The sequence below is a fragment of the Colossoma macropomum genome, unplaced genomic scaffold (assembly GCF_904425465.1).
Source record: "Colossoma macropomum unplaced genomic scaffold, Colossoma_macropomum, whole genome shotgun sequence".
Taxonomy (NCBI): Eukaryota; Metazoa; Chordata; class Actinopteri; order Characiformes; family Serrasalmidae; genus Colossoma; species Colossoma macropomum.
The window spans coordinates 23,489,441-23,503,752 of NW_023494800.1; the positions used below are offsets into that span (position 1 = coordinate 23,489,441).

The following is a 14,312-nucleotide window of genomic DNA, read 5'->3' on the forward strand; positions in this document are numbered from 1 at the left end:
TCTTGAGAAAGGTCCTAAGAAAAAGCCTGCGTCAGATTCATGACAAGTTCTTAAACTGCAGAATTGTTCACAACTTTGTGCTCTTGAGTGTGTGTAGATTCTGTTATTACCCAAGAACAAATCCCAAATAAGAAAACATGGTTGAATGTCAGAATCTTCATAAAAACTGTGCAAGTGGGTTTTAACAAGAAATTTCTCCTTCAGAACGGTTGGTGAGTGAGGCTCCATGTGCCCTTGGGATGTTTCAGTTTTGGAACGAAAGAACGTCAACAAACAAATAATACCCAGCTAAGCCATCATGGAAATGATCAATCAGCTCCTCAACCGGCAGTGAGGTTTTATTTAAACATGTAGAGAAAGGACTGTTTTATTCTGTTTCAAAGCTTTGTTGATATTCAATAATAATGGGGAAAACGTTACCAGTTTCCAGTTACCTCAGATGGAGACACTACACTTGGCTGGTCTTGAGAACAATTTCTAAATCCACCTTATCCAGAGACTGAGACAAGACTGAGTCCAAATGATATTGAGAATGAGACACGGACAAGACTGCACTCAAGTACTACAACACTTATTCTATGATTTAAAGGCTACTATAACTAACTTAGATACTAGAAGACTACAGCCAAATGCGGCTCCTCCGGAACAAACCAGCTCGCCTCTGGCACACCATCAGTATCAATACCACACTATCAGCATCAGATCTAGACACGGGAAATGCTGCAAAAATATTACATCAGGATACTTCAAGGCATTTTTTTCACAATATTTAGTTTTTCTGAGTTTTAATAAGTTGGAACAGACAAAATTGAACCTGTAGTGCCACATATATAATAATAATAATAATAATAATAATAATAATAATAAACTTACAATGATTTATATTCAATGTTTTGCAAACTGCAGTGCACTGAATACAATTAAACAAGACTAATCATGCTTACTTTGTAATGATAGATATAATCAATGTACTGTCAATATCCACAATATGCTCAGGAAAGTGTATTGTGACATAATTTATCACAATAACAATAACACTGTCAAATTTTCCACCCCTAATTGGATCTATGTCAGACTTGGGATTCAAATTTAGTGCAAATTTAGATCAGCCAAAATGAACCCATACCACTTAAAAAAAATGAAGCAAAAGCCAGTTACATTCTCTCATATAATCCGGGTATCACTACCTATTTTATGGCAGCTGCAATACTGTAAAGTGTCTATGTTCGGGAGAGTGTTTGCGCATGGGTCTGACCTCCTCTTGGCGTCTAATGACAGACTCGCGCTGCTCCAGTGTGGTCAGCAGCTCTGTAATCCTCAGTTGCAGGCTCTTATCACTGGAGCGCTCAGTAGTGTACTCCGTCTGGATCTTCACCAGCTGAGACTGTCTCACACATACACACATGCACAGACATGTACTGTGATGGTCTGATGGAGCAAATGCTGCTAGAGGTAGAATTAACTATGATCCACCTTTATACAAAATGCAAATATTCAGCTTTAACAGTAAATAACATTATACAATTATGTACACTGCATATAAAATTATATGAAAAGTTTCTGTTTCAAACATCATGATAAACACCACACTGCCCATCTTGGGGACACCTGCCACTGTTTAAAAAAAAGGTGCACATTCTCTTTGTCAGTTTGCCACGGCTTATACTGAAGACTAAACATAATAATGACTAAAACAATAACCAGGTTTGTTTTGAGGTAAGGAGTATCACATGAACATTTCTGTCAATAATTCCTCAAAAACATCAAGCAGCTATATCTGCTGCACACACTTTATTTACATACACAGTCTGGCTGGAAAAACTGAATTAAGTAGTCTTGGTATGGTCAGATGTGATCTCATCTGGAGACATTCGTGGGCTAAATATGGGTGGGATTGTAGTCTTAAGAGGGTGGAAACGAACTGAGAGAGAAATTTCTAAACCAATGCTAAGCAGTGCTTAAAACTGGGGGGAGATGGTGCACTTGTCAACACTGTTGTTATGACATGGATGTAAAGTAAGTTAGCAGAAAAGTCCCCCAGAAAAACCTTGTAAAAATCAACATAACCCCTTGCAAAAGAAGAGTTCCATTAGTCTTTCGCTAGCTAGCTTGTTTTGCTTGCGTTCTCGACTGTACCACAGGTGTTAAAAGAGCGTGGACTAGAGGAGTTTGGGGGCGGGCTTTAGAGGGGGTACCTTGGTGAGTGGCGAATTTCAATATAATCCAGCACCAAAAGTTGCCCCCAATTTCTGACTGATTTATCTGCCTGAGATTTGAATCCCAATTTTTAAATACAATAAAATCAATGAATAAATTAAACCAATAAAACCGGTGAATAAACTGAGGAGAGAATTGGGCAAAACACCCCCACCAGCACCCCTCCCCCCACAAATGTTATTGCCAACTGACAAAGAAAATGTGATCATTTATTAGAAACATTTTTTTCTGAAAAGATAGCTGTCCCAATACTTTTAACAAGCAGTATATATTCCACACTTTAAACACTGTTTCTATGAATCCAGGTTTTACGTGGGTAACAATGTTAAAAGGCACAAATAAAAGTCAAATAGTTAAACTGCAGCAAGAGCCCCTGGCAGGCCTCACCCGCATGCTCTTCAGTTCTTTGTCCTTCTCCTCCCGTAAAGCACTCAGCATCTGCTCGTAATGTCTGGACAGCTCCTGTGTCTTAGCATTCAGAGTGGAAGTACTCAACTGACCTTCCAACTGAGACACACACACACACACACACACACACACACACACACACACACACACACATACACAAACAAACACATTTGTAACTGGACTTTTCAAATTATGCATAACAATTAAAAAATGACAAAAATTAATATACAAGTGTTTTACATAAGAGCAAAGATATGTAAGTACATATACGTAATATGTCCCGTATGTATTGAACATATGTAAATACATATGTAATAATAATAAGAAGAGGAAATGTTTAAAAACTCAAGTAGTTAAAAAAATACTTCAAGAAGTTAAAAACAAAATCCTTAAGAGGGTGGGAACAAACTTTTTACTGTATTTACATTCATTTCTATTTATTCTATTTACAAGTAAAATGAAAATAATTAAAATTGTTGTGACTTTTGAGTTTTTGAGTACTGTTAATGTAAGTATCTAGATGTAATAATAATGTTTATTAACACAACTGTTCAAAGGTTTGGAATCACCATATTAATAAGTGCTGTTATTTTATTCAATTTCAACTTATACATTCTAGAAATACTATGAAATAATATAAGCTGGACACCACATTTTATTTCAGGATGTTTTATTAAATATTTCAAGTCTTTTGGGAAACATTGAGAAATTATTATATAATATAATGTGATTATTTATTTTTAGTAATTTCTTAAAAAAAAACGTTTTCGGTCATTAAGGAATCATCTACACCTCTGTTCATTATTATGGACAAATCTAACATTTCTTCATTTTTACAGCTCCCTACTGAATAGCTGAAAGTTCTTTTTATTTATACAGCTTATCAACAAATTGGTTTTATATTTTTGAAAACAATGATTTCTTTTGTCCAGTAGTGTACTTTTCTAAGCCAAACGCTAAATCTAACCCTAAACCTAACCCCAGTAACAAAAAATGTTTTTTTTTCCCCTTCAAAGTCGGGACTTTTTTGTCTTGGAAATGTACAAAAACAAAACACACACACAGAGAGACCCACTCAATCACATACACAAAGACACACACACAAAGGGACAGACAGTAAAGACAGACTACAATTTTGTGGGTTTTCACCACGCAATCTCCAGTTTCCTGTTTTCCTGAAGTTCATCAAAATTCAAATAAAAAAGTGCTCTATTTTCAAGTCATTGTTCAGTGAAGGAGTCTTAATATTGAAGTTTCTGAGTAAGTAACCACATCACAGAAAGTGAGTTAACACTAATATTCCTGTGTGCTGTACTGCGAGAGTCCCTGGAATCTACAACAGAGTTCATACCTTCTTGCGCAACAGCTCGTTCTCCTGTTCCAGAGCCCTCTTGCTGCCCTCCAGCTCCTTAAGGCGGAAATCCTTACTGGAGTCTGTGGTGCGGCTGCTCATCAGCTGAGTCTCCAGAGTGCGCTGGGTAGCGCTGGTCTCTTTCAGCGAGTTCTGATAAAGTAAGCAAAGAGATAATAGTGTATTAGTTTGTGAGTGTGAGCAAGTACATCATACCTTAACACATTAAAAGGATTTTAACATGGTTAAATGGACATTCTCAGTACAGAAATGTAGATCTATTTCAAGTTGGTTCTCCTGTATTACAATACTTGACCCCCTTGTACAACGTGTTGCATGAACAACGGTGATAGATGTACAGAAATTCTTTGCAACCCTCCAGTGTGGTAGATCTTGACAGAACAATCTCTTAAAGGTCCAGCATTCAAAAACCTACTTGAGCAGATCCATCACCCTGCAAAGTTTAGCTCCACCCCTAATCTAGCACACCTGATCCAGATACAGGCTTTCAGGGGCAACTGAACAGTAGAGCCAGGTGTGTTGGATCTGAACCCTCCAGGGTGGTAGATCTCCACAACCAGGACTGGGTACCCCTGCACTAGAGCACTGAGGAAGAATTTCCATGCAGCAGATATCTGAATTCATGCAAACTGCAAAAGTTGTAAAAAGACACTAGTTTAGGAGTAAATCATCAACAACTCTAAAAGGGCTACTAGTAAAGTACAAAGGACGACGGCTTATAAATAGCATCTAAATGTCATAGTGCTATCCTCCTATCTACAGTGCTACACAAACGTTAGAGACCACCCTTCATTTATTTCATTTCCAGTTAAAATGCCCATTAACTTAAGTTTTCAGCAGATATTTCTTTTTAGGAGATTAGATGTAAGATAAGCCACCTGCATGAGATATCTGACAAAGGAACATAACTGGCAAATGCAGGACTTTCCAAAACTGGAGCTCAAAAAATAAGATGTACAGAGAAAAGAGGACTCCTAAGAACCATGCAAGACTTAGTAGTAAATCACTAACACTGTCACCATCAGAAACAATACCTAGAGCTTTCATCTTTGAAAGACAGGGGACAAACCAAGGTCCAAAGTAAGACAACAACTCACTGCTATGAGTTTGAAAGGATGCAGCTGTTAAAAAGCTAAGCTTTTTCTGGGGTGATCAGTCTATTGTTCTGAGAAAATCTGCAAATCAAACAAAGAAGCTGCTGGTGTTCTCAGAACAATGGAGTGACCACCCCAGAGTCCAGACCTCAACATCACTGAATGTGTTTGGGATTACTTGGATTGTGAGAAGCAGAAAATGCGACTTCTAAGACTGAACTTTGGAGGTGTGAGAAAATATCCCTGCAGATTTCTTTGAAAAACTGAAAGCAGGTCTTCTGAAAAGAACGGAAGCTGTAATAGAGGCAGAGTGGACACACTAAATACATACACTATATTATATTTAGTTGTTAAGGCTTCTGTATAATTTTCTGTTAAACATAAGTTTTCTGTTTTTCTCCTGATACTGAAAATTAACAACTTTTTTTAATTAAAAGTGTCAGATATCACACGTTGCTGAATGCACATACCTGTAGTTGTCGGTTGTTCTCACGTACAGCTTCCAGTAATCTGTCATACTGCTGTGCCTGCTCAGCCTTAAAGCTCAGGTCCCTCTCCAGCTCTTCTTTTTCACTCTCCAGGCGCTGCACACAAGCACACTGGCCCTTATTCATCAATGTGACGTATGGTCAAATCTGGTTATAAAATTGGTCATTTTCTACTCAATTTTCTTGCGATTAAATAAAGAAAACCACTATCAACATCATAAATAATGTCAAAAATTAAAGAGGAAATAACATTGTTGATAATTACACATTTAGGAATCTGTGTAATAAATTGATAAGTATTTCAATTTGAGTACTGTGAACAAAATAAATTACAAATATGAACTGAAAGTTGCAGATTTGGAGGTTTACTTGCTCATTAGTAATAGTAGTAGTATAGTTGAGTAGTAAGTTTAAAAACAGACAAATGCTTCAAGACCAGGCTTTCAACAATGGTAGAATTAGCAGTCCTACAACACATGATGCTGTGCTTGCACATGAACAATCACTGGCACTGGAGCCTGCTGACTGTTTTCCTTTTATTGGCTCTCTATCACAACACCTGCATGAATCAGAGTGTGACAGATGTAATTATATGCATATGAGGGTAAACGGGGTGTGTCATTTGCAGACGATATGCAAAAAAGGGGCTGGTGTCTGGGAGCTCATTTCCACACTGCTGAAGCTGATTAACTAACTGTGCTCAAATCATAGATTTTTCACTGTCAGATGACAGTTTCATAAATCAGATGCAGAGAGGTTTCATGCAGGTTTTACATGCACACGCACACATACAAATTTTATGCAAAAGTTTGATAAGTTTTAAAGTTTGGAAAGTTGTGCGTTTTCCAATATGTTAATTTGTTAATTCAGCAAATAAACAGTACTTGTGCATTAAAATGTGCAGAAGCATGTTCTCTGTAGAAGTTCTCTGTAACTTATTCACTTAGAAAATCAAAAACCGGTCATTTGACCAAGGATTCCTACACTTTTGCATACAACTGTTTATACTACCATTCAAAACTTTGGAATCGCTGTATAAATAATATAAATCTATTTGGATGCAAACAAGTGATATAAAATGATTTGAATATGCTAGACCTGCACAACTTTTCAGCTTTAGATAATCAATAACACACTAGGAATCTCTAAATAAAAGAAAATAAATACATGACCAGAATGAGCACTGAGTTATATATTATACACAGCTTATAGTATTATTTATTAGTAATGTAACACTACCCTTAGCACATGATACAGTTTAATTCACGATACTGGATTCACCATTTGGTATTGTCACTATTTTGGACAAAATTCAAATTTAAGAAAATGAGTCATGTTGTTGCAGAATGTACTAACATCACTAGAGCATGGAGGAAAAAGAAGTGCTGGAGTAAGTTGATTGGTGCTGACTGTTTGCAAACTCTGGTTCACAACAATGCCATTGCATTAGGTGGTATAATTACATAGAAGTCGCACGGTCACAGTTTTTATTTCACAATGCATTGTTATGTGCATATTATTTATCATTTAATAACTTAGTGTTCACAGAATTCCTGAAACATTAAATTTAATATTGAAAAACACATTTTGTAAAATATTTAAATCCACAAGTATTTGTTAGATTCATGGCTCTCCTGATGAAAGTTATTTCCAGCTACTGCAAAGCAGTGATTTTGCTTATCACCAAAGGATATCTGCAATGTCAGTAGTTCGGCAGACTATGCTGGACAGTACTTGAGAGAACTATGGATAAACCAACAAGCAGCAAATTAACTTAAGCAACAGCAAAGTGGAAAGCTCCTGTTCACCTCCAAACAAGACATAACACATGAGAGCAGTATGCAAGTGAGAGGCTACAATTACAGTGGAGCTGGAACATGCAGCCACTGTTGTTCTCAGTGTACACTGGTGATAAAAACTGGAAACTGCATTTACATGATGAAAAAAATGTTACTGAATTATTGAAAGTCATAAATAAATTCTGATAAAGCTTATTTTGTCCACTTATATAGCTACAACAAAATGCACTGAAAAAAGTTACCAGGTCAAATTTAAGTCATTTCAAGCGTTTGACAGATCTATATTTTACATAAAATTACAAAAAAATGTTAATACTGCAAGTGATTCCAAGCTTTCGGTTATGTATGTAAGCATGTTTACATGCAGACAGACACATCAAACATGCATCACAAAGTCATCATTAAGCTGACATTATACCAGACATTATACCAGAGCTGCGGGTGTTTGTATTCAGCACGATACATTATGGGTGCTGATGTCAAAGCTTCTGGTTTATGGCAAGAGGATCTACAGTAACTGCCAACTGTTATTTAATGAAATATCTGACCTTAGGCCAACATTTTAATTTCCACCTCATTTAATGTTGCTGTGGGACACAAACTTTTATGCTGAATACTGAAATTGCCAGTCAGTGTATATTAGCTATGTTGCCTTGGCCCAGCAATCAGTTGAGTAACCTGCCTTAAAATGTCCAGTATAAGGTCCAACATGGAACAAAGTAACACATTACAGTAATGTGATTACTTTTTCCTGTAACAAAGTAGTGTAACACATTATAGCTCAATTATTGTACTCATATTAGTTACTTACTTAATGAGAAATGAGCTGGATTCGTTTCACCAGAGGAGGTCTGATAATGCCATTCGTAAGTGATTCAACTAGCCAATTCGTACAGGATAAAGTATCCGTGTTACTTCCCCAAATAACCCCAAATCGCCCAGACCAAAACATCATAGTGCAGAGGTTCACATCAGCAGTAAGGTTACAATTAAACAGATCCAACCAAACAAAACACCAAAAATAAACTTTCTATTAATAGTAGATAGAACAGCAGTAGGCTAGTCGAGTGGGCTCATTTAACTTGACAAATCCCACCTAACATGACAGAAACTGTTCTTCACTGTGACGTACTTTCAGATTATTACTTTCATTCTCTTTCTAATTAGCCTATCATCAAAATTCTTTACATTGCATTAGTCCTGTTTTGAACTTGAGGATAAGGGAACTGTGCCAAGAGCTCCATTTTAGTGGTTAGCCTCTCCCGGAAGCCAAAAAACAGAGGTGTGTATGTGTATCAGCAGGATTTGTTACATTACTGTGAGCTTGATTCAAACAGGACTACTACTGCTGAATAAACTCAGAGTTTGACAAATTATAGAAAGTAATTCACTCTGTAATTATTACTTGAAAAAAAAAAGACTTAAAAAAAAGACTTAAGTCTTTGAACACAGCAGATTCGTACTGGATTAAATCACAGATCTCACTGGTAATCAGTCAAACTACTCAATCCTCCCCAGGTAAAGCTAATTCAGCTCAAATAGGGCTTTATATGTCTTGAACACAGCAACATTTATTACGCACAATGCATTTAAAACAAAAATATCCTCTATATAGATTACCCATGACTATTGACTACTCTTCTGCATAATTTGTGCATGCATCTAAGCATGCTAATGTGAAACTGACGGACAAAGGTCTCCATGCTGAAGATGAAAGCGCACGATCTCACCTTCACAAGCCTGACTTATCACCAGTCGATTACCACCAGTCTTGAAGAACAACCTACCACCAGTCGATTTTCATTCAGGAACAGCTGTTAGCTTTACATTTTATTCATGAATATTTTATTGTGAGGCAGCTAGTTTAAGTTTTTATACAACATTAACTGTTCACAATTTTAATAAAGTGTAACCGGCTGGGCAATCAGAATAAATGCAGGGATAGAGACAGGCCTGTAAAATAACATTTACTCTGGTTTCTTTTTTAAAAACAGTTCTGAAAGGACTATTAGAATGTGGTCATTTTCTTGCATCATAGGCCTATCAGCAGAAAACCTGTATTGTATCTATGTATCTATGGTTTTTAGTACATGAGCGTAACTTTTGTCCCACATTCTGCAACTGAATTAAGCCAAGATTTCAGTGCAGTGTGTCATGCAAAAACATTATGCAAAGTTCATCAGGACTAAAAATTTTTGGGATGTTGTCTGAAGACTGACTGATGAATACATTCGTCAAAGTGGAGTTGAAGCTTAATTTTGTTCATCAATAATCTCAAGATGGCTGCCATTATTATTACACAGTAACCCAACAAGCGCTATGATTAAGAATGTGGGGTTTTACTATGTTTGTAGTTGGTACTGGCCAGGTTCAAACTCTGACAGAAATTTGTCTGTGTTCATTTGAGCTCAGGTTCAAAACTCAGCAGTGTGCTTTGGGTCGAGTCAGTATTCAGATTTGGACAAAAATCTCTGGATTTATTTAAGCTCTACTATAGCTCTACTTAGATGGTTCAGTAGTGGTGACAGCAGACTGACAGAGAGGACACTCTCACCCTCAGATCCTCCTGCAGGTGCACCAACTCTTCTCTCAGGCTGCTGAAGGTGGTCAGAAGAAGGCGCATGGTCTTATCAGCTGTCAGGCGCGTCTGGATAAAGAGAGGGCGAGAGAGAGAGAGAGATGATGATTTAAGTACCTGCAGAAACTGTGTTTTGTTATGGTAGTTGCAGCAAAGACCAAACAGGTGCCATCATTATTACTCAGAAGACTAAAGGTGGGGCTGACTGAGGAAAGGGTGTGGTTAAAAAGGAGTGTTGACTGTTTCCACCACTGCACTCCCATAAACATTCAAAATACACACCTGTAGGAGGTAGCGGATTTGTTGCTTGGTCAGTTCAGACAAGCCTTTAGGAATGAGGGCCTCTATCTCTTCTTTCTCCACCTATCCCAGATACAGACACATACAAACACAAGCACACGCCCTATTATTAAGAAATGCATTCTCTGACATATTTTCAGTTCTCAGCAACAGATACATTCATTTGTAAGTACACATGCACAGGACAGTACAAAACTCAGAGACTACCAGCAGCTTCTTTGTTTAATTTTCAAATTTTCTTCTTTTCTTGACAATTTCCTTTCTCCTCAGAAATATCTCCTTAAAAGTGAATAACTTAATGACCCTGTTGACTGAAAATTAAATAGTCTCTGACTTTTGCCAAGTATTGAACTGCATTGTTATTTTATTCTTCTTTGCTTATGTAAATCAACTGTCTCACAACGTCATAACTAATCGAACTGTGAACTGAGAAACTCCGAACACATACAACTGAGGTGTTGCTAAGCCTGACTATTGCTAAGATGCCACTCCCTACCTTATAATCAATGGTGGGGTCCAGCAGGTGTTTTCTGAGGGAGAGAACAAGACAGAACATGAGTAGTGGCACACTGACAGCAGAAACAGAACCAATAAAAAGACAGGAGTCTCACTGAGGTAGCCAGTACAACGAAAAAAGAAGCCCATATTTACTTCATGAATCACAGACTGCATCGTCACTCACAGCAGGTTTGGGAAATGGGAGAGGTTTCAGTTTTGTGAATCGGTTTCTTGAGAAACTTTTGATGTTTAAAGATTACCTTCATGCCCAGTACGGTCCTTGCAGGTTATAGATAAGATCTCCTTAGCTAACAGAGATAACAATATCTATGGGATAATGACAAGCAACTATGCATTACCTCAGGGATTCTGTCATCTGGGACTGGTTTTATCAGGTAACCTAGAATTTTCAACAGTAAGCAAAAAGATAAATACTAAACTGATGAAGTAAGAATCCGGTACTGTTTAAACTGAGGGTCTGACAACCTATTTTCTCAACTAGAATGAGGCTGATCAGTTAGCTAACAGGCTAAGGACAGATAAGAGGCTAAACAACTCCTCCAAGAATATCACAGGCTTGGAATTAAATTACTTACTAAGTTGAATGATTCACTGTAAACTGCAATATAAAAAAGTAAATGAACAAATGTTACATGATTGCCTTAAATATCACCAAACGCATTCCTAAATAGTGCACCATGTTATGAAATTTTGTACACAATTAGTGCACAATTTGTCCAGTATAGAATTGAACACATATGGCTGAATCCCAAATCTCTATTTATTTGACATATAATGCAATGTTTGGGTGCAGGAGCCAGTGTTTTTATTTCTATGTAGTGCACTACGTAGGGAGGAGGAAGCCATTTGAAACTCGGCCCCAGCATGGGGAAAAGCTATGTACACCAACTTTAGCTTTGTGCTAAGACTGGAAATCACATAGAGGTGCTAATGGAAATTGGCATTGTCGTTGTGGTGGTATTTCTGGACAAAGAAAACTACTTTAAACTAATTTAGTTGCATTAACAGTAGTATATTATGATATGCTCATTATTATACAACAAAAGGTTTAAAGTTCATGAAATGACTGCAGTATACAATGATGAAGCAGTCCATTATACATACATACATACATCATCTAAACCGCTTATCCTTCTGGGTCACGGTGGGGTGCTGGAGCCTATCCCAGCTGTCATTGGGCGGAAGGCAGGATACACCCTGGACAGGTCGCCAGTCCATCGCAGGGCAGCAGTCCATTATATATTATTAAATTATTTATTGAAAAATTATTTGTTTTATCACATTTTATACTGTCTGCCACTTAATACAACCAATAAACCACCTGAGGTCATGCATTAGAGTGATTTTATCATGGGTAAGAGGTTTCATTCTGCTTAATGTTCTGCCTAATAACACCCTCACCCGTGATAAAATTACTATAATGCACAGCCTCTCATGGCTTCAATTTACCATTAAGGGTGTCTCTAACCCCACAATGATTCAATTTGATCACAGCTCTTGAGGAATCTATTCAATCTGAAATTTCACTAGAATTCAATTAAGTTTGGTAATTTTGGTAAAATTCTTAAATTGTTTTTAAAATACACTGAATACACAAAGTAAATGGATGAGATATTTACTTAGACAATATTACAGACAATAAAACAACACAGCAAGCTTTTTTAGGATCTTTACGTTAAAATAAAAGTACTTGGCTGTTTTTCAGATTAAAAAAAAAAAGGGTGAAAGCTGAACTGGTACCTTCACAATGTATGCATTTTTACACTCCTATCTCTTGTCTGAAGTCTTTGCCTGACATGCAAAAAGAGAAACTCTGAAGTATTCGTACCGTCCACGGATTTTGGCCACATGTTCAGAAATGCAGCTGTGGATGTTGCAGTTCTTGCGGTACACTTCAGCAAGGAGCTCGCCGAAGAAGCGAGTGTCCAGCTTGGCCAATGGCTGAGCCTCCACCACCTCAGTCTTTATTTCGCTCTTCAGTTCATTCTTCAAATCCACATTTAAAGACTGTGTACGGACATCTGTGTACTCCACCACCTTTCAGTAAGACAAAGAGAGCAGAAAGAAATGCTTAATGCTTGAACACTGTGGATTCAGACATTAGAATGCAGAATCAGATACACTATGGACTTTCACCGAAGCACAAATTTACTGAGAACTTCACAGTAAACATCTTCACCGTATCATATATATATACCACTCTTGATGACTTTGTTTGCATAGTAATGATATAATTATGCAGATTTTTTTTATATAAATAGTTAAGTACGTGACACACTTTTGTCCAATTTAAAAGATAAAACCATACCATACATCGTCAGAAGCCACAAAAACATGTCTACCTGAGATTAAAAATAACTCTTAACAACTTAACAATGCAACACAGTTTGAGGCAAGCGTGTGATCACTCAGACATACAGTTTGCATGGCGTTATTTGTTCAGGTATAACCTTTCATTTCCTGTCAGCCACATAAAGAAGTAAACTTCGGTTACAAAACATTTCATGACTGATCAGCTACATCTGAGGTTAAAGGAAAGCAAACTATTGTTTTCATTCTGCTACACTGTCTCTGCTTTGAAACTCATCTGTGTTTATGGTGTGGAACTTCATAAACCAACCTATTTAACTGTGAGAGAAGATAAAACCAGGAGCCCCGTGGACAGTTCAATATTGACTGACTAAACAAAAGAAAAATGTGAGCAAAGTCCTGAATTACGTGAACAGCACACATTTTAAGCTACACAGTCACACAGACCACTGTTATTTTGGTTTTCTTTTGTTTCTCTATCTCTCCCTGGACATGTTCAACCTCAAAACGCTGTGCACAGTTTTGCTATGGTTTCCGGGTTGAATGATATGTTTTGTTGAAACGGGGTGCATCAGGCTTTGAGGTATGTTTCCTCTTATGTAATGGGTGTGTCAGAGGTGTTACCCAATCAGCAGTTACAAGTACACAAACCCCACCGCATTAAACAGGCAGTGCACACAATGGATTCTAATGTGAGTCCTTCACAAATGCAGCCGCTGCAGCTTGGTGGTGTACGCGACAACTGAAGAGGTGAAAACATCGTATTTAAACCCATTTATCATATTTAAACCCATTTCATCAGGCTCCGAAAATTCTTTGAAAAGGACGGCAAGAATGAACACAACAGTGTTCAAAGCACCACTGTTTCCATTTAAAGAAATGTTTTGCTCTGTCTTTCCCCTTAACAGGTGTGCCTGATTTCTGTCATATGGAGGGCCTCTGACCAATCAGAATCCTGGCCTGTGTAATTGGGGGGGAAGAGCCTAAACCTTCAAAAGCATTCAAGATGGCTGAAGAGAGAGAGGACTACTAGATGTGTGATATGTTTTAGTTTGTTTTAACATGCCATGTTAGGAATGCTCTTTACATTAGGTATTTTTACCAGCATGTTTTCCTAACTTTATGTATAGGAGTTGTCTCTCTTATGTTAAGGGTGTGCTTTGTTTTGAAAAACTGTGCATTTTTAGGTATGTTTTACAAGGCATTACAGCTCTTAAGTGTTTTACC

General features: G+C 37.3%; 1 protein-coding gene across 2 annotated transcripts in view; it reads right to left on the reverse strand.

Moving 5' to 3' along the window:
- Positions 1 to 14,312, reverse strand: part of pof1b (POF1B actin binding protein) — a 38,681-nt gene that overhangs the window by 5,065 nt on the left and 19,304 nt on the right. For both annotated transcript variants that reach the window (XM_036588953.1, XM_036588952.1), the window contains exons 3-10: positions 12,604 to 12,812; positions 10,753 to 10,786; positions 10,239 to 10,319; positions 9,933 to 10,025; positions 5,562 to 5,675; positions 3,977 to 4,129; positions 2,605 to 2,724; positions 1,256 to 1,384 (exon numbers count right to left, since the gene is read on the reverse strand). In XM_036588953.1, the coding sequence (XP_036444846.1) occupies positions 1,256 to 1,384; positions 2,605 to 2,724; positions 3,977 to 4,129; positions 5,562 to 5,675; positions 9,933 to 10,025; positions 10,239 to 10,319; positions 10,753 to 10,786; positions 12,604 to 12,812 (933 nt within the window). The remainder of the gene's footprint in view (positions 1 to 1,255; positions 1,385 to 2,604; positions 2,725 to 3,976; positions 4,130 to 5,561; positions 5,676 to 9,932; positions 10,026 to 10,238; positions 10,320 to 10,752; positions 10,787 to 12,603; positions 12,813 to 14,312) is intronic.